The following is a 21297-nucleotide window of genomic DNA, read 5'->3' on the forward strand; positions in this document are numbered from 1 at the left end:
CTATCGGTACCCCGAATCTCAGAGTATAGTAGGCTCACTCTCTGCCTGATCTCTTAGGTTAGCCTGAGCCCCTATACCTGCATAGCTAGACCGATGAATTGGCCTACAATAGGATTGACAATCCTTCTCTTCAGGATAAAAGATCAGGGTCAACAGAGGTGCACAGTCGTGACCAGAGTGCTCCTCTTTGACCTCTGACGGTCGATTTACTGTTATATAATAAAAGTCACTGTGTTAGGGGTACCGTTCTGATGCAATGACATGTCTAGATGTTAGAAACTATCTTTGAAGGGGCAATGCAAGCAGTAGATTATCTTGTTCTGTGTTCCTAGCCTTGAATGGAATGTACAGATTACATGACGAGAAAAGCTGTTTAAAAACAAGCATCATGTACAGCATCTTCTCAGAATAATATTGTGCGAGCAAAACACTTAAAAATAACATTGCTAAAATAATGTTAACCTTAAATATGTAAAATATAAAACTAAAATGGAGAACCAACATGGGCCCAAGAAGGCCTCATGATAACTTCTGGTTTTATTATCCAACACCCTATTTTTTTAAACAAGTTAATTCTGAGGTGGAGGGCAGTGGTCAGATACATAGGTTGTGATCAATTGATTCAAAATGGAGATTAAGAGTTGACATGTTGGGTCCACCTTGGAAACATCCTTTCATGCACCTTCAAAATGAAGAAAGGAAGAGTACAGTAAATACATTTGCAAGATCACTTTTAGGTTTAATTACTCTATGCATACTTTAAGGGGCTTTGGCTCAGTCATTGGCTTCTTTGACTCAGGAACTCCCAGTCACTAGCTTCAGACAATGTCAATTATGTCTTTGAGCAACCCACAAGAGTATTTTATTTGCACTATATTTCTGTTGGCTGTTTGGATCTATCCATCTACCTCCATTGTATTGTTTTCCACCACGGCAACAATTAGTGACCTTCACATTGTGTTGGAGCATGGGTATTCTCTTTTTCCTGGTTTCAATGTGCAGATACTCAATGGACTTCCAGGTTTTCGTGGACTTTGCACTTAGTATAGGGCTACACACACCACCTACGTATCCTGTTCACTCTATGAATTGTTAAGCATCTATTGAATATAGTTACTTGAGATAACTATAACTGGTGAATGGCAATAGTTGTCTATGCTTAAAACAGAATGTTGTAAATTAATTCTTCACTTAACTATAACGTCTCTTTAAGTTTTGGATCTTTCAGTGAATTACTAGGGTTTTTATAGCAAAGTAACATTTTACTACCATACGTAAAGAAACCCCCCCATTGCTCACACTTTTCAAACATAGCCCCAGCCCTGTGTTGAAACCAAGGTGGGCAGCCAATCCCCTTCAGCAGTGCATGGGCGGGGGGTGGGCCACAGAGCCAGGCCTCCAGTCAGGCTCTGCAGCCAACCCCCTCCCTCCCACAGGCAGTCAACCCCTGTGCATAGCATAGGAATGGCCAAAGATCCTTTCCTCTAACGAGCCTGCCCAACGCCCTGCACAGCCCTCTACAGTACTAAAGTATAAAAAGAAAGCCTATTGGCTTTATCAAGGAGTTAGCATATCAATATAAAATAGATCTATCTTCTTTCTCCAAAAATCACCAATAATTTTATTTTATTTAAAGGTATATTTCAAGAATTCACACAATGAAATTTAATTAACATTGACTACTAAAAATAAGTTTAATACCGTTTTATAGAAAAAATATGCATGTGACTCCTTTTTACATACTTTGTCTTTTTTGAGTAAAACATTTGAAAAGAAATAGTGAGGGACATATTGTTTTTTTGTTTTATTTAAACAAATATGTCTCTGATTCTTTTTGTTAATCTTTAGGACACATTAAATGCAGCCATACAACCAGACACTAGATGGTGTTTTAATTCCAGCTGTAGAGCAAAAGTTCCAGCTGGGAAATGCTTCAAAAAACATAGCAAGTTTGCGTAGTGTAATTGATTCAGTGATCCAGGAGACTTACTATATTTTTGAAATATTGCTGGTGGGCTGCATAACTCCCTGCAGCCCCCCCCCCCCAAATTTTTTTTAAAAAAAAATGGTTATGGACATCAGTAAAAATGCAACATGTTTATATCACTTGCATTGCATTTTAGAGTGCTCCTTGAAGGAGTAGTGACGAATAAATCACAGGCTGTTTTCGCCCAGCACTCCCACTGTTTACAATTACAGGGGCCTGAGTAGGGGGAAGCCTCAGGGCCCCCGCTAGATCACTGCAAGCGTGCCCATGTAATGGGGCCATGTAGCAGCTGCCAATTTTAGGAATATAATTATCTAAAGGGGTGCTCTTGTGCCTATCGGGGTCACCCCACACCTTTATGTTTGATGGGACCTGGGATGAGAGCCCCACGGTCCTGCTGTCCCCAGCTCCCTGCTCCTGTTGGAGCTGTTTTTTTTTATTTTAAAGTGGGATGCCCTGGTGCCAACCCAAGTCACCCCATGGCTGGTCCTTCATTGAGGCTATGGTGGAGACTCCCTGCTAGCACCTATTGCACGAGCGATGGGAGCAGGCATTTCTTCTATCCTGATGTGGCAGCTTCTCTTTTTCTCCTATTGGGTGAGAGCAAATAACAGTACAGAGAACATTTTTGTTCTCCCTCCAGGCAAGATGGGGTGGAAGAACATTGCGCTGCCCCTGTTCATGTGGGCAGGGAAATACATGGTATCCTCGGGTTAGTGTCAGGGATCCTGGGACACTTCACCTGGGCCGGCTCCAGGGATGGAGTCTAGGGGCCATTGCATGGCTTTTGGAGGAGGCCTTGTGGCCTTCCCCCATTTCAAAGGTTTTTGTTGAGGGGAGCCATGCACTCACCTTCTCCATTATTATAATATGAACCCTGAGATGGGGCTCCTGGGGTCACTTAGAGGTTTGGGGAGTGGGTACGCGTGCCCCACTCCCCCACCTTTATGTTTTTTACACATCCTGGGATGAGGTCCCTGGGACTTTTTAGGCTTGCACAGGGTGACTGCATGCCCCACTCTCCTTTATTTAAGAGAAGGCACCAGGGTATGTGGTCCCCAGGACCTTTTAGAGTCTTGAGGCTAGAGGCCTCACCCTAAATAAAAAATGCACCATCCCCATGGGCTACCCATATGTTGTTTTCTTAATTTTACCACAGATTCTCTGATCCTTCCCCAAAATGTTTTTGGGCCCACAGGCCCTCTGGGAGCGCCCACTACCACTTCTAGGGGAAACAGCGCTCTTCTTCCTCCCCCCCACACACGCTGCCTCCGCTTACCGCTGTTTTTCTTCTTTCAATTAAAATCCGGAATGGCGGGAACTGCAACAATGTTTCAATTGCTTCAAATGCTGCTATTGCAGTTCACCCTCCAATGGCGTCAGTGCCTGCTGTGGCGGCAGCCGCCATAATGTGTAATCACCAAGACTTCTCCTCCAGAGCTCCAGACAAGAAATTAAGCGGCACACCAGGGATTACTTGCACAATTACTTTAATTTGCACCAAGACAACGCGTTTCAGGGTTAGCCTCTTTTGAGTGAATTGATACTGCAATTTCCCTTAGAAATACATCTTTAAATTAATGGAGAGTGACAACATACTTCGCTGTTTGCACATGTGTACATATCATAAATATAGCAAACTGTGGTTTGGATTTTGAAAGAGAGAGCAGGAAACCTGCTCTCTCTTCCAAAATTCAAATCAGATTGCTTTCTCCACATGGGGAGCTGCATCGTAGCAGCTCCCCATGTGGAAAAGCAATGCTGGCTTCCGCAGGGACCGTGGGGGCATTGGGGCTCCCCCCACGATCCCCAATGAGAGGCCAGGCCCCAGGGGATGGGGTCCCCAGGGCCATAAATGGACAGGGAGGGGGTCTATGCTGCCCCCTACCCCATTAATAAATAAAAAAATTAAAAGCTATGCAAAGGCTTGCCCCGGGGGATGGGGTCCCCGGGGCCATAAATGGCCTGACGAGGGGGGCCACACAGCCCCCCTCCAAATATATAACTATTTTTTTAAACACTGGCCATGCACCGGGGGATGGGGTCTCCGGGGCCAGAAGTGGCCCTGGAGGGGGGCCACGCAACCCCCCTTCCAAAATAATATTTAAAAATAAATAAATAAATAAAGCACGCAAAGGCCGGCCCCGGGGGATGGGGTCCTCAGGGCCATAAATGGCATGAGGAGGGGGGCCACACAGCCCCCCTCCATAATAATCAAAAAAACGTTGGCCCATGCCCTGGAGTATGGGATCCCGGAATTGGCCACAGGAGGGGGGCCCACGCGGCCCCCTTCCCATTATATATATACATATTTCTTTTAATGGGGGTCAGGCCCTGGGGGATGGGATCCCCAGGGCCCAAACACTGTAAGAAGAAGGGGTCCTACACAGCCCCCTTCCAAAAACAATCTTAAAAAAACACTTGCAATCGTGTCGGAGGCCCCGCCCCCTCCCAGCAACACTCTGCAAACGCGCCACAGGGACCCTCAGCATTCAAGGGGAATTAACTCCCCAACTTACAATGAGCCAGGGGATGCATTTGCACAGTGGTGAAGGGAGGGGGGGGCCTGAGGTGACATGTGTGGAAACACGCCGGTGGCGCGTTGTAAGTTGGGGAAATATTTCCTCTTCAATCCTGGGGGTTCTTGGGGGCCAACTAGCCCACCAGCTACCTCCAGTAAGCGCCACAGGGCTGCGTTGCAGAGAGGTGGTCCAGGCAACGCCCCTTTTTACACCTCTCTGCAACGCAGCTCTGTGGCGTTTACTGCAGGTACCTGGTGGGCTAGTTAGACCCCAGGGACCCTCAGGATTCAAGGGGCCTTAATCCCCCAACTTAAAACATTGTATAGTTAGAAATTAGCATTTAAAAAACCTTAGAAATTAATTGAAAAAAACGTAGGTTTTAGGGAAAGTTATAGTTAGTTGGACATTTCACTCCTACAAAACCAGAGAAATTCCCCAGTTATAGTTAGTTCAGCTAACTATAACTCGTGCCTCTCGCAATGCAGTGCTGATGATGTCACATATTACATCACTCATGACATGATCAGTGACATCACTCATGACATCACTGATGTCATCTCAAATGACATCACTGATGACATCATCCATGTGATAATTTGATGCATCTTCTCACACCCAAATATATAACCTTTTAGACACCCACTCTAAATTACAGACTGCCTTTCTCAAAACCATAGACACTCCAACAGCAATAACTACATACACACTCACTGATTCTTAGGTTTACGCAGACATCCACTCACTCAACCGTACAGTCACTCATACTTATGGTCACTCAGTACAGACTATAATATGCACTCACCCACCTATATAAACACTCATACACCACCACTCATCCATACAGGTACTCACACACCTAGTCAGTCATGCAAGTAATTAAACACACTGCCATTTACTCACCTATACAGTTATACACACCAGCTCAGTCCCTCATACAAATACTAGCACATTCTTATGCTCTGATACAATCACTGATACAAGCACACACTCATCCATTCAGCCACTCTCAAAATCACACACGCTCACTTACAGCCATTTATATACTCCAACACACATATATACTGCCTTTCACATATGTAGTTACTCACACATATACCACTGAGATATACATTCACTTACTAACACAACTAATACACACACTCACCCACCCATACAGTCCATCACAGATGCACTCTTCAAACCATGCACCCAGTGAATCACCCACTCACACATCTATGCACAGTCACACACACCCTACCCACATAAACACTCAGGCACCCATACAGATACTCAGACAACTAATCAATAGCCCATATAGACAGTCATGTAGCTATTCACAAGCCCATGTAGCCGCTTACACACCAACAGACAGATGCAGACATTCACACAGTTTAGTCACTAACTTTTGCATTCAGTGAGATACGTTTAATCACTCACTTATAGAGTCAGTCAGGCACCTACTAAATCATCCATGTAGATACTTATACACCCACTCATTCTTCAATACGCCTTTCCCTATATATGGTAAACATATTTAAACTTTACAGGAACATACAGTCACTGGATAATGTCATCAGATATGTAATTTGAGATGTCATCAGTGATATCAGTGACCATGTCATCAGTGATGTAATATGTGGCGTCATCAGCAGTGCATTGCGGGGGCGCAAGTTATAGTTAGCCGAACTAACTGTAACGGGGAACTTTCTCTGGTTTTGTACAAGGGAAATCTCCAACTAACTATAACTTTCCCTAAAACCTATGTTTTTTTCAGTGAATTTCTAAGATTTTTAACTGCTAATTTCTAACTGTAATGTGCCTGAAACCTATGGTTTTTTCAGTGAAAAAAATTATATATATATGGGTATGCATTGTCTCTACCTTGTGAAATAACATGGCTTTGCCTGCTGTCAGGCAGTCGAGACAGGTGGCACATCCATTTTGTCAGTTGGGTTTTTGGCCTTGTGACCATAATTGGGTCTATTTTTTCTGCCAGTTGCACTGCCGCAGTCCTGTTTTTATTTAATTCTGTGTTTTTTTATAAAAAAAACAAAAAATGGTACATGCTTTTTTAATAAAGTATCACATTCACTACACACGTTTGCTGCACTGGCAGGGTAGTTGTAAAGGGTTTTAACAGAAGAGACGAGTCTATTGGGACATTATTCCATCTGTAAGATCAAGCCACTGAACATTTGTACTATAGATAAATGCCAAATGTTAGGTGTCAGCATAGCACTTCAGAGTACAAAAAACCAATTTGCACTAACACTTTTTGAACGCTGCGTATTTGCACAATATTGAAGCTGCATTTAAGCATGATGAATTGAGTAATTTCAATATTGGGTGTAATGCAATATCATGTATACACAATTGATTTTGAGGAATTTGACTGTATTTTAAACAAACAGACTTTCCGTTTTCAGTAGTAATCTCTGTGTTGACATGACGTGTTTGTAAATCATTGTTTTTGCTGTAAATACGGAGATGTTTGTACATTTATGTATTTTATAGTCCTCTCTTTGTGGCATTGATGTCTCGATTTTAATTAACCAATGGCAATCCCTGCTTTAAGAACACTTGCACTTTAAATAGAACTCCCTCCCAAGCTGGTGTCATGTGACCAAGGCCTCTGGGCAGGCCGAAACGTTGTGCTGGCGGGCGAGCTTCATGAAATAAACTACTAAATTGCTCACTGCAATCTGGGTCAGCTCCTCCTTCCTCACCGTGTTTGAGCTCCAAGCTGATTGGGAGCTTGTAGTTCTGGACTGGGTGTACGGGCATATATATATAAAAAAATATATATATATCTCCATTTTGGATTATGTAAACTACAAATACCATAATCAGAATAAGGCATCTGCTCATCTATGAGCTTAATGTCTACAAAATATATGGTGAATATTTGTTTTGCTTTATAACAAACATTACAAGATGGCTGCCCCTATTCTGTGTATGGTGTAAGTCCCCTTTCTCTGTTCATGTCCTGAAAAATGTGGGATTGACAGAATGATGTTTAAAAACAATGTCGGCAGTAAACGCAGTGTAACACACACTGACGAAGGCAGCACGCCGAAACTCGTCTGTGTGTGCCCCTCCGCTAAATAAAATCTAGCGTGTTGAAAGTATTCTACCCCTCGAGTGCTGTCTCGTTCTTCTGCTGGAGTTTGGGAGGATTTGGAGGGTTATATATATATATATATATATATATATATATATATATATATATATATATATATATATATATATATATATATATATATATATATACACCTATTTGAACAACTAAATGAGATCATGGCTATTTACCTCCAAAGCTTCCTATGATTTCATTGCCTCTTCTGCTGGCACCTTGCGTGAGGAATTAAGTTTAAAATACACACATTGCTTAACTGCTAAAAGAACAATCAGGCAGGCTGTTCACTAATCCTTTCCTGGACAGTTCGACTCACTCCTTAAAAATTACCCGAGTAATACAAGGCATTGTAGAGTGTGTCTGAGCTATGCAGACATCACATGGAAATATTCTGAAAATGTTTAGGGCCTCATTTACGAGGCCTCCTGCGCCACCAGAATATCACTTTTTGTGACGTTCCGTGGCACAGGGGCCAGCACCATTTTTACGAGGCAGCACTAAACCGCATTTTTTGTCTTATTGCTGCCTTTTAAATATTGTTCCCTTTAACACAGTTTTCTGCATTAAAGGGGCTCTCAATGGATGTTGCTGGGGGCATTCCCAGCAACATCCATTGTTTATTGACACTGACCCAGATTGACGAGAAATCGAAAATCTGATGCAGCCCCAAAACCTTACTCCTTCTAAGTGGAGGCCAAGGGAGGCACAACGAGGAGAAATATCTTTATTTCTCCTTGTTTTTCCTTTTTCTATGAGAAAGAAAAAAAAGCCTCTTGAGATTGTTTTCGTGCGGGAAGGTTTCCATTCCTGCACAAATATAATCATCCCCACAACGCAGGCACCCTTGCACCATGGTGCAATGGTGCCTGCCCTGAAGCACGGCAGCCCATTGCGCACCAGCGTTGGGGAAAAGGACAAGAACGCGCTGTTTTTGGTGCATACATGCCCTTTCTTTTGCCGTAGGGCAGCACAACAGGAAGGCCGGTGGTGCTGCTCTACAACAAAACCTCGTAAATGAGGTCCATAAATGTTAACTTATGTTTGTAAAGCTAGAACATCTATTGCGTTTAGTAGGCAGAAACTATGTACGGCAACGGGGGGGGGGGTATGGGGGGGCAGTAAATTGCAATTTGAGATTAAAATATGACTCATAGACTAAGTGGAATGGGGACTCCCAGGAAAAAATATAAATTGTGTTTTACTTCACCCCCAAAAGCGAGAGGAAGTACATAAGTTATATGACTTTTCTGATTTTATAGGTGAAAAGGAGAGATGTTCTTGTTAAAACAAGTGTTTACTATACACATTTACAGTTAGGAAAAGCAATCCAGCGGTGCTTGTGGATACTGTACACTTAGCTACTCTTCATGAGAGGTGCATAAAAACTTTGCATTGAGAATCCTGCACTAGAAAGTACAGATGTCATTGTGTATTGTAATCCAGAAATATGGGACTACGAAGAGAATTGAGACTTCAGAATTTCCAAGGGAATTTGTGTGTACGAACAAATTACAGCGTTTTTCTCCTGTTTTGGCCCGTTTTATTCCTGCAAATTTCAGTATTTTTTTTTTCAAGTGAAATCTACTTGGGGAAGGGAGACTCTGCAGCAAGGTGTTACCGAAATACTCACAGTCGGTCCCAATTTGCTGAATTGGGATTGACGTAAAAGTTTTAATGAGAATCCCAGAGTTCATCATGCATAAATTACCGCACATGTTGGTTGAAAATGTTAACAAGTTGCCAGACAGTTGAAGTCTATGTACACCTACTTCCAGGTGTAAATTAACATGTAATTTACATTTTTTTTTTAAAGTAGGCCTTGAATGTCTTCTCAAAGTGTACTTCAAAAATATTGATAGTTTATTAAGTTGCTATGACTAAAATCTTAAAATGGCAAAAATTGGAAAACAGTTTGGAAATGTGCTTATAACATACATTTGTGATTGGTCTCTGGAGTATAGCTTTATAGTAAAGGGCCATCAAAGAACCTATTTTCGATATAGTGTTTAGCCTGCAGCAACATTGATTTACACAAAGTCCACAACATGTGTATCTTGAACACAGCACACAGACCCCGAGCTTTTGTGTTGAAATGTCCCCTAATTGCTATTTGTATGACATTTTCTACACACACAAAAAATTGCGATGAAAAGGAGCACTGCAAGAAAAATTGCCCCAAATGCTGACTTTGTACATTATTGTCTAGCGTAATTGGAAATAAATTCCTAATGGATGCCAGGCACAAATGCTATTTTCCTGGGTGTTTTTTTGCCAAATCAAATACTTTCTGTCAATGAAACATTGTGACAAAAATGTCCAAGAAAGGGAGGGACTCTAAATTGGTCGCTAAGCAAAACATATATTAGGTAATTCAGCAGAAATTCAAAGGCTGTTCCTCATGTGGGGAAAACTAGCTTTGGCGAGGGAACCTTAAATAAAGTATTCCTCTTCCTGCATATAACATGATAGTCATCGCTGTTTCAGCAAAATCACCAACTCTTCATTGTACATGAATGCTGCCTGGCAGGAGTGGCGAGGCCTCTCCCAAAACTTGTGCAACTGAAATGACATGAAACTGTGTGATACATCATCACACGCTGTGGGAAACAATTCGGCAACACCCGGCTCTTGCTCGTTTGCATGTTAAATGGCATAGGAGGAGAGGCCTCAGATTTTAGTCTATAAATATTAACAGCTTTGCCCCACTTGTGTTCAGACTGCGCGCGAATCCTGTCTGCAAGGGAGGAAGAGACTGTGCTAGAGAGTGTCAGAGATAGACAGCAAATATGACAGGTGAGTACAATGGAAGCTTTCTGAATGCCATCCAAGGGCCTGACTAGGCAAAGGGCGGTTCTTATGAGTCGATGAGCATGACATGGATCCTGCACTGCTTAATTTGTGCAGGTGGTGGGCATTGGTTCGCATTTTAGAGACTCCACATTTTTATATGCCATGTGACCCTGGGTGGCTAATTGCAAACACATAATCACATGTATTAAGTACCTTACTAACACTGCTTAATTTGTGGTGGTGGTGGTTGCAGGTGAAGGGCTCAGTCACTCATTTTTGGGGATCTCTTCTGATTTAGAATCACCAAACGTTGACCCGGAGCATGAGAGTGAAAGTGAGACAGATATGAAGACTTGGACAGGGGTTGAGGGTAGGGTTGAAGAAGCACTTTTAACAGTGAGATAAAGAAGAAGGAAGCATAGGTGGCGGAAAAAGAGGCAAGAGGTGGATTAGAAGATTTGCTTCCTTGGTGTTAAGTACCCCTGGCATTTGGCAGCACTGCTGTGAGGCTCCTATGAAAAACTTTGGGGGATATTTGCGACAAAATGTCAGAGCGCTTTTACGCCAAAATTAGTAACGCCGTGCTCCAACATTTGTAAAACGCAGGGATGCGCCATGCTTACCAAAATATAGTGCACTCCTATGTTACCCCTAGTGCTGGCACTAATAAAGCTGCGTAGTGACAGCACAGGTACCCTTGACGCATGTGGCAAGGGTGCCTGTGCAGCAGCGGCACTTGCTTATGTGCAGGAAGGGACACCTTCCTGCACATAAATAATCTTGAAAGGCGATTTGCTGTCACTATGTGTGCTGCAGAATGCAGCACACATATAAAGAGCAAAAAATGTGGAGACAATAATTTCTCCTTATATCGCAAGAATAAGATCAGGTATTGTCTGGTCTTAGTTTGAGCGCTGCCCCAGCCTTGTATATATGGGGCAGCATCAAGAAGCAATGGATGTTGTGGCAGAACGCCTACTGCAATACCCATTGCATGCCCCTTTCAGGCTAAGGAAAGCGTGAAAAGGCGCCTTATTTACAAGGTAGCACTAAGACATGTTAAGTTGCTTAATGTTGTTTTGTAAATAAGAAGGGGATATTGCCACCAGAACGTCGTTAAAAGGGACATTTTGGTGGCGATACCCCCATGTAAATATGCCCCTTTGTCCCTTGCACTCATTTATTGTTATTATATTTTTTTTATCAAATTGAAAACTATTTATATGCTACCGTTTGCAATCTCATTTAGATCAAGGAATACCACAAGTGGGTCTGTATGTAGGCAGACTGATTCCTCTGTGGGTTTGTTTGCATTTCTTAAGCATATTGTGTAGGAGGTGCTCAGCTCCCTGTTACACTGGTTTAGCTGCCACAGCCTCTGGTTAGTTTGTTGTCTTTGTGCCAGAAAGAATGCTGCTTTCTACCTGAATAAATTAGGCACTTGCCACTGTGCAAGGAGAGTGGGCAAAACTTAACTCATAGTAAGTAGGTAAGTAGTACCGTCTTTGTAAAACATTGGTACTTGAAGGGGTAATATACTGATGCTTTTGTGCACATGATGAGGTCCTTTTTCATGTTTAAACTTTTCATGTCTCAAAAGTTTCCCTCAAAATATCGTGCAGTTTTTTTTAACATTCTCAGAGTATGTGTGTTAATTTTTGTAGGTTTTTGCAGATCATGTACATTTGTGTTCACTTTGAAGGTTATAGTCATAGTGTTGTATGCCACCTCCCTGAGGTAAAAAATATCAACCTACAAAAATTCCCCAGCCCTGTCACTCACAGAAACCAGACATAGGAATACACATCCCAGCAGAGGCAGGTTTGAATGGTTAGACAAGCAAATACCTACTTTCTAAAAGTGGTAGTTGCAAAAACAGAATATTAAAATAAACTTTACTAAAAGATGTATTTTATTATTCTGATTTCAGGCATTCTAAACTCGAATTTCTACCATGTTCGCTGAGCCTGTTAGGATTATAAACTGTAACAATTCTAAAAGCTCATTCTGGCCTATGGAGAACAGGTAGCCTTGCAATAGTGAAAAACGAAAATGGCTCTAATTCACTATTAGGACATGTCACACACATCAGGGCTTTTCCTACCTTATACTTACAATGCACCCTGCCTTTGGGCCTACCGTAGGGGTGACTGATATGAAGAAAAGGGAAGGTTTAGGGACTGGGAAGTGGGTGCACTTGCCCAGTCAGCATGACAGTACCAGACTGCACGCAGGCTCTGCAATGGCAGACCTTAGACACATTTTACAAGGCTGCTTCAGAGGGTGGCACAACCAGTGCTGCAGGCCCACCAGCAGCATTAGGATTACACGCCCTGGCACACTCAGTGCACTAGACTAGGGTCTGACAAGTAAACCAAATAGTCAAACATGGAACCACGGATTAGTACATCAATTTACAGTACAGAGCACTTGCACTGTGGCTTTGGATAGCAGTGGCACAGTGCCCAAAGCATCTAACACCAGCAAAAATACATGAGGCAACAGCAAAAATGGAAGGGGGACCCACACCAATGGTGCCAGGTCTAACATGTGTCCCCTCCATCTGAAAAGTGGGGAGAACTACCCTAACTCCTGGGAGTTCTCTTCACTAAGGTGGAAAAATCTGGACAGACCATCAGCGTTGGCGTGTTCTGTACCAGGGCGGTGTACCATTGTAAAGTCCATAACCTGTAGGGAAAGGGACCACCTCAACAGGTTTGGATTCTCACCCCTCATCTGTATCAACCATCTGAGTGGTTTGTGGTCTGTCTGAAGCCGGAAGTGAGTCCCAAACAGGTATGGTCTCAGCTTCTTCAGTGCCCAGACCACAGCAAATGCCTCACGCTCAATAGCATTCCACCTCTGTTCCTGTGTAAGTGACCTTCTACTGATAAAGGCTACATGTTGATCTAGGCCCTCCTCATTTATCTGTGACAAAACAGCCCCCACACCAGGCTCTGAAGCATCTGTCTGGGCAATGAACTCTCTTGAGAAGTTGGGTGCCAGGAGCATGGGTGCCGTGCACATGGCAGCTTTCAGGGCATCAAAGGCTTTCTGACAGGTGTCAGTCCAAATCACTTTCTTGGGCTGCTTCCTGGAAGTCAGCTCTGTCATGGGTGCAACAATATTGCCATACTCCTTAACAAACCTCCTGTAATACCCTGTGAGACCTAAGAAGGCTCTCACCTCTGTCTGGGTTTTGGGCAGTTTCCAAGCCAGGATGGATTCAATCTTGGGTTGGAGGGGCGCCACCTGACCGCTCCCAACTTGGTGTCCCAAGTACACCACAGAACCCTGCCCAATCTGGCACTTACTCGCCTTGATCATGAGGCTTGCTCTCCGCAGTGCCAACAACACTTCCAAGAGGTGGCGCAGATGTTCCTCCCAACTGACACTGAGCACTGCAATGTCATCCAGGTAGGCAGCACTGAATTTCTCCAGTCCAACCAACACCTGCTTGACCAACCTCTGAAAGGTGACAGGGGCATGCTTCATCCCAAAAGGCATAACACGGAACTGGAAATGTCCATCTGGTGTGGAGAATGCTGACTTCTCCTTTGACCCCTCAGTCAAGGCAATCTGCCAGTATCCAGACTTCAAATCAAACGTGCTGAGGTACCGTGCAGCCCCTAGCTGATCAATGAGCTCATCAGCTATGGAGATGGGGTGTGCGTAAGTCTTCGTGACTGAATTGAGCCCTCGGTAGTCCACCCAGAACCGGAGTTCTGGTGTGGCACCCTGTGCTGCAGCCTTCGGGACCAAGACCACTGGGCTGGCCCAAGGACTGCTAGATGATTCAATCACCCCAAGTGCAAGCATCTTTGAGACCTCCTCTTTAATGCGAGCCCTCACCCTGTCAGTTACGCTGTAAGACTTGTGCTTCACAGGTAAGCTGTCTCCTGTGTCCACATCATGGATGCACCAATCTGTGACATCAGGAACCAGGGAAAACATATCAGAAAACTGTCCCAGCAACTGGCGGCAGTCATTCTGTTGCTCAGGGGTCAGGGTGGAAGAGAGGTTAACACCATCCACTGACCCATCTTGCTCCGAGGCTGACAGGAGGTCAGGAATTGGCTCAGTCTCCTCCTCCATCCCAGCATCTGTTGCCAAGAGCATGCCCACTTCAGACTTCTCTAAGTGGGGCTTAAGGCGGTTGACATGTAGGACCCTCAAGGGGTTTCTAGGAGACCGCAAGTCCACCAAGTAGGTAACTGGACTCTTGCGCTCCACAACCTCAAAAGGTCCGGTCCACTTATCTTGGAGTGCACAGAGCTCCACTGGGGCCATGACCCACACCTTCTGTCCAGGCTGAAGCTCTACCAGAGTGGCATTTTGGTCATACCAGCGCTTCATCTCCTCCTGGCTGGCTTCCAGATTCGCCTGAGCGAGTACACTGAAGCGCCTGGTTTGGTTTCTGAAAGCCAGCATGTAGCTATATACATCCTGGGGAGGTTTCCTGGGAGATTGCTCCCAGCCTTCTTTAACCAGACTCAGAGGTCCTCTGGCCGGGTGTCTATAGAGAGGCTCAAAGGGACTAAACCCTAGAGATTTCTGTGGCACCTCCCGGTATGCAAACAGTAGGCACGGTAAGAGGACGTCCCACTTACGCCTCATGGGTTCTTCAAGACCCATTATCATGCCCTTCAGGGTACGTTTGAACCTTTCAACCAGCTCATTTCCTTGGGGGTGGTAAGGAGTGCTCAACTTGTAAGTTACACCGCACTCCTGCCACAGGGACTTCATATACTTGGAAATGAAGTTGGGGCCCCGGTCAGAAACTACCTCGCGAGGGAATCCCACTCGGGAGAAAATTCCCATCAGTGCTCGTCCCACCACGGGGGCCGTCACTGTCCTCAGAGGTATGGCTTCCGGGTACCGGGTGGCATGGTCCACCAACACCAGGATGAACTTGTTGCCCATGGCTGTCTTGGGGTCCAGTGGCCCCACAATGTCAATCCCCACCCGCTCAAAGGGGGTACTGACCACAGGGAATGGCTGGAGAGGAGCCTTGTGCTTCCTCCCACTCTTTCCACATGCCTGGCAGAACTCTGGCGCATTTGGGGCCAATGAAAGGTGGTGACAAGCCTCTCAAAGGTCTTGTTGGACCTGAAATGTCCTGCTAATGGCACATCATGACCCAGCCCCAGTAGGAAGGCTCTGAACTTCTGGGGTACCACCAGCACACGGGCTGACCTGGGTTCAGCAACCTTAGGCTCACTATACAGGAGACCATTCTCCCAGAAGATCCAATGTGATCCTGGCTGATCACCTGTTGCCTGGCTTACAGCCTGTTGCCGCAACCCCACACGAGAAGGGCATTCTTTCTGCTCCTTGCAAAAGTCTTCCCTTGAGGGACCTCCTTCTTGCTGCCAATGAGTCAGCTCAAGCAGGTCTCCCAGTTCAGCTATCTGCTCCCCGGTAGGCTCTAGGGCATCCCCCTCAGGGTCTACCTCCTCCTGGGCCGTGGGAACTTCAGGGGCCGGTTTCCCATGCCGCTCACCACTTCTTTCTTCGGCAGGTTCCTGAGCCTCCCTCTCAGGCTCCAGGTCCTCTTGAGAACCCCGACTGGCTAACATTGACCGGGTGGTCACACACGCCCAGTCAGGCAGTCCAACCATCTTTATGTGAGTTGTTATCTCCATTTTTTCCCGAGGGGAGCTCTCCAAATAATTTCCCAACAAACAGTCAACAGGCATGGCGGGCCTCACAGCTAACTGAACAGTACAAGAGATCCCCCCACTCAAAGGGAACTTGAGCCATTGGACAATGACTCTCTGTGTTGTCGGCATTAACAACTCAGCAAAATGCATGTGGGACAATCTGCTCTTGAGTCACCAGGTGACACCTGACAGCTGTCACACTGGCTCCTGTGTCTCTAAGAGCCTCCACCTTTGGCCATTGACGGTCACTCGCTGCCCATATTTCTTAGTGTTCCTGGGTAGCTGAGATTCTGAGACCGTCTCACAGTCTCCTAAAGGGACAAGGGTCATTTGTGCGGGACCCCACCCACCTTGGACATCAATCTCTTACCCCAAGGCGACACTAGCCATCTGCCGGGGCGGAGCACCAGTGGGTGCTTGTTTACCAAACAGGCAGCACCTGGTATCATTCGGCTTATGACCCAGGTCACCACACCTGTAACATTTCATGGTCCCCTGGGGAACAGGACTACCTGTCAGGCCCCTTGCTTTCTCTCAGGGGGAGGCTGGGAACCTTTCACAGGGTTACCTTGGGGAATACTTTGGGGCCCTTTGCGGAACTCCTTCTGTTTACCCTTTTCCCCCCACTCTTCTGCTGGGGACCCTGCCCACCTTTGGCTGAGTCTCCTATGTTATCCTTGTGGACCCTGGTACTGACCCAGCGGTCTGCCTCCTCAGCAAGCTTCCTAGGGTTAGTCAGCTTGCTATCTATCAAATGCTGGCGCAGCTCTGGAAACCCATTATCAGACAAGTGCTCCCATGCAATCAAATCAAAGAGACCTTGAAAATCATTAACCTTGCTGCCCTTTACCCAACTATCCAATGCTCTGCAAAAGAAAGAGACATATTCAACCCAAGTACTGTTTTCTAACTTTTTGCATTTCCTGAACCTCTGCCTATAGAGCTCAGGTGTCAAACCATATCTAGACATCAATGCATCTTTCATGTGGCTGTATGAATTGTGTACTTCAGAAGACAGGTCTAACAATGTATCCCACCCCTCACTAAGGAACCTTCCCCACAACCCCGCTCCCGAATCTCTCTCAGGGACCCGGTGGGAAGACATGGCTACCTCATAGGCTCTGAACCACTGACCAATATCATCATTTTTGTAAAACTCTTTCACCACATCCTACTTTCTATATGCCACCATTGATAAAAAGTTGGAGGGGAAGGATCCAACCAAGCAGCAGCCAGGCATATTCATTGTATTGCCCTACTGATAAACAGCAATTTTTCTCCTAATTTCCCTTGTAGATCTGAGTTGACCCCTAATCCAATCAAAGATGGAGAGAGGACAATATCATTCGCAAGCATTTCCCTAAAAAAAGTTGAAATATCTTGTGTTAAGTCATTTAAACCACTACATGTGGCAAACATATGGTTTAAATCCGCCTGATATAATGACCAGCTAGGATTTAAAATCCCTCTCCCTGTCCCCCATTTTGCTATTTTCTTTGGAGTATAATAAAGTGAGAAGCAGGATTTATAGTAATAGGCCTGGAGTCGGGCCGGAATTAAAATATTTTGCACTAGTTCTATTGAGTGATTGAATAATTCTTCAGAGATTCCTATTTCTTCTTTCCACCTTCTTGCATGAACTTCTAAATCATCTGGCATTAGTTGATTAAATAACTTATAAATAGCTCTAATAGGCGGTGGTTCAATCTCTCTCTCATTGTCTATAATATAATTATTGCTAAAACCACTCGCGCCTCCAAACTTTTTACTTAAGAAGTCCTGGATTTGAAGGTATTTAAAAAAATGCATCCTTTCTAGATCATACGATTCCCTCAAATTTTCAAACAAATCTATGCCTGTTGTTGAGTAGAATTCCCCAGTTTAGATAGGCCTTTTTCATGCTAATTTTTAGCTATAGAGTCTCTAAAAATTTCTGGCATATTATGATTATTGCTAATTGGTGTATAACAGTTTAATTGGCCTAATCCAAGCATTTTGCGAATTGATTTCAATACCTTAAATCCACCAGCCAGTGTCTTAGAGTGTACCTTCTTGTAATGACAGTCTTTCAGGAACCCCCATGCCTTTTCACCCATTAAAAGTTTGGTCGATGTCGGTATATCCATTAAAGTTCTTTCTCTTGGTTTTTCTCCAGTAAGGGTTAGATTACTCAAAAGAGTAATAACCCAATAATATAGTCTTATGTTTGGAAGCGCAAGTCTACCCCTTTCTTTTTGCATAGTTAAAAACGTATAAGCCCTTCTTGGCTTAATGTGACATTGCATTATTGACCTTTTGAAGAGACTTGAACACACTCAGCCACAGGATGATATTATTGTCAGAGAAAGGCAATCTACCGCACAGACTAATTACGGGTAATGAGGATGAACTTCATCATTTTTTTGATAATAGGAAGCACACAAGATACGTCTGGTCATTTACCCTGGACCATTGAAATGAAATGAGATGTGAACTCACAATTTGAAGTAATGATCATTCCCGAAATCACTATAAAATAAGATCGACCTTCTGGCATCTAGAGAGAAATAACGCTATGCAATAGCGATAACGTTAAGACCAACACCAATACACAGTTTCCCCAATGTTGCTGCTAAGGTTGGCTTGGAGCCATACTTACTATCAACATCAGAACCAGCACTTGAATAAGCCCTCAAGAAGTCCCAAGAGGAATGAAACGCGTTGGCAAACCAATTTTGTGGTGAATTTAAAAAGGACAAGTGATTTGCAATAAAAGATTTACTGTAACTACAATCAAGACATACGTCTGTTTGATATTTTCGTCTGGGAAGTTATTCTGTTTGCAATATTTTTCTTCATTATTTGAATAAGCTGTACTATGGTAGCTATATAAATCGAATACACGTTTCTCGGGTGCAGGGTTAATTTGTAGCTTTGGCTCCCAGATACAGGCAGCTATATTTAGGTAAATCACAAAATCTATCCATTATTGGCAGTGTTCTTTTTGAAGTGTTGTAAACGTCCTGGTACTTAGATTCAAAACTGGATCATACAAATTGTGAAAATAAATTATTTATTATTGTATTTTAAGATTTTGGTGTAAGCGAGAACATTTTCCCACCACCTATCAATCAATGCCTTTGGTGTGATTGACAAATTTCCAGTTAAGGAAAATGAAAATATTCCCATGTGCAGTAAACTGTTTAAAAATCTGACAGACACGTAACAAGATGATTACATGAGTGGATGCTAGGTGTTAAAGTAATTGAACAATAGCAAATAACCTTTAAGATTTTTTATTGAATCCTGCACTGCTGAAAGCCTTAGCTGGAGCTCCCTCAGTTCTGCAAAAGGAATAGGCCAAGTTGTGAAGGCTTTTTCTCCGGGGGCAGAGTCAGCACAAGGCAGGAGGAAGGACTCCATGCGGCTCTGTGGCGATTGAAGGTACCCCTGTAGGAAGTAGAAGTCGTAATCACGACAGATCAAGAAGAATACAATACTCAAATCAATGCATTGAGGTGTGGGATTACCGCACAATTCGTGTGAGTAACTTTTTATATGTTTGTTTGTACCAACCCCTTTGTAAGTCCTGACGAAAGCTCTACAGACCGCCTGGCCCAATAGAGCTGAAACATGTCGACAATATCATTCCAGTAATACTATATAGCCCCGTAACTTGGCTTATGAATGAGTATCCAAAATTTTTAATAATGTGAAGTTTGGCCAATATTAAAACATTTTCGGGCTCTCTTTTTCATTTTTACCCAATCCTTTTGGAAAATCCTTTTTGTCTCTGGACACTGCACTCGAGACTGGAGGTGCCTCTGGATGAGGCTAGCAGTACACACCAAGAGGAAAAACCCGATGATAACTGCATGAATGTCAATGTGGGGCGGATGAAGCTAATATACCGCTAATCTCAAATATACATTGACTTCTATGAGGGTTTCCTTATTTGCACTGAACCAAAAGTCGAACAGTGTAACAAGTGTCCAATTTTGTTGATTGCAAACTGAACAATTTTGGGGAAAGAAACAGACACTGTAAATTCTTCATCCCTCCCAGTTGATTAAGTTACCCTTGATGATATGCCCATCAATTGGGCCATAAACATATGAGAAGCAATATACTCAGTGAACCATGGGTTGGTCAATAATCAGGATTTACGCAAGACTTGGGTTGCATCATAAATGCTTTACACACCCATATTCGGGAAAAGCTGTGCACCAAGAGTTGTGCCAAAAGATGCTTCTGTTGCGGCACGACACTGGTTCCGTGGATCCTAATAAAAGTAAAATGAGCCGTTTGCCACCAGCTGGGTAGTAAAAGGCAACAGTAATTTTAATGCTCTAGTTCCCTATCGCATCTAAGCCTTGAAGCACTGCACGTGCTGTTGTAACTACAGCCACACCCTCTTTATTACGCGATAAGGCTTGACTTGGCAGCTAATACTGATGCCTGTTCTAATGCGCATCAGGCCTTGGGCTTTTAAGACATACCTTTGGAGTGCATAGTTACATATTGCTTCACAGTGAATAAACATTGGCAGCTAATTCGGAAATAGTTTTTCAAATATGAATGGCCTTATGTGAACCGAAGCTTTTGGTTCTGACACAGCATCTTGTATTTTTCAGGGATGCTTTAGTAATTTGCAGAATAAGCAGTTTTCGTAAATTTTCTGATTCCTTACTAGTGATCTTAAGTTACATTGGGGGAGATTTACTAAGATGTTACTCCGTTTTTGTGTCATAAAAATGACACATATTGGTGCAAAATCTTTTTTCCCGATTTTCTTTCCAGTGCTAAAAGTAATGCAAAGCAGCCCATAGCCCTGCGGTGCATTTTTAAGCGCCATGGGCATTCCCATGCAACCACCCATAGTTTCTCACGCTAAACTCCCTTTACTAAACAAAGTAAACAGGGTTTAGCATGAGAAAACTGTGGGGCATATCATCAAGGGGGTTTATCTCCGCTTTTTTGGCTTTAAAAGCCAAGAAAGCGGAGATAAAATGATCTCCCTATTACCTAGCTGTCGCTAACACCAGTTAGCGACAGCTAGTAGGAGATAGCGACCATCTTGGGCCCCGCTTTGCATGTCAGTGATATTTATCACTAATGACATGCAAAGTGGGCGTGCCAAGATGTTAGCGTCTGGAAACAGTCGCTAACATCGCTATCTCCTATTACCAACTTTTGGAGATATTCGCGCTAAGCGCGATTATCTCCAAAAGCTAACACCTG

The 21297-nt window shown here is 43.9% G+C and overlaps 1 protein-coding gene across 1 annotated transcript in view; it reads left to right on the top strand.

Annotated features, from left to right (window-relative positions):
- Positions 1-10276: 10276 nt before the first annotated feature.
- The window catches only part of LOC147705980 (protein-glutamine gamma-glutamyltransferase E-like), a 101775-nt gene continuing 90754 nt past the window's right edge, over positions 10277-21297 (top strand). The window contains exon 1 of the mRNA XM_086932436.1: positions 10277-10417. Coding sequence (XP_086788562.1) covers positions 10411-10417 — 7 coding nt within the window. The 5' untranslated portion in view covers positions 10277-10410. The remainder of the gene's footprint in view (positions 10418-21297) is intronic.

Source organism: Lissotriton vulgaris, chromosome 7 (genome assembly GCF_964263255.1).
Source record: "Lissotriton vulgaris chromosome 7, aLisVul1.2, whole genome shotgun sequence".
NCBI lineage: Eukaryota > Metazoa > Chordata > Amphibia > Caudata > Salamandridae > Lissotriton > Lissotriton vulgaris.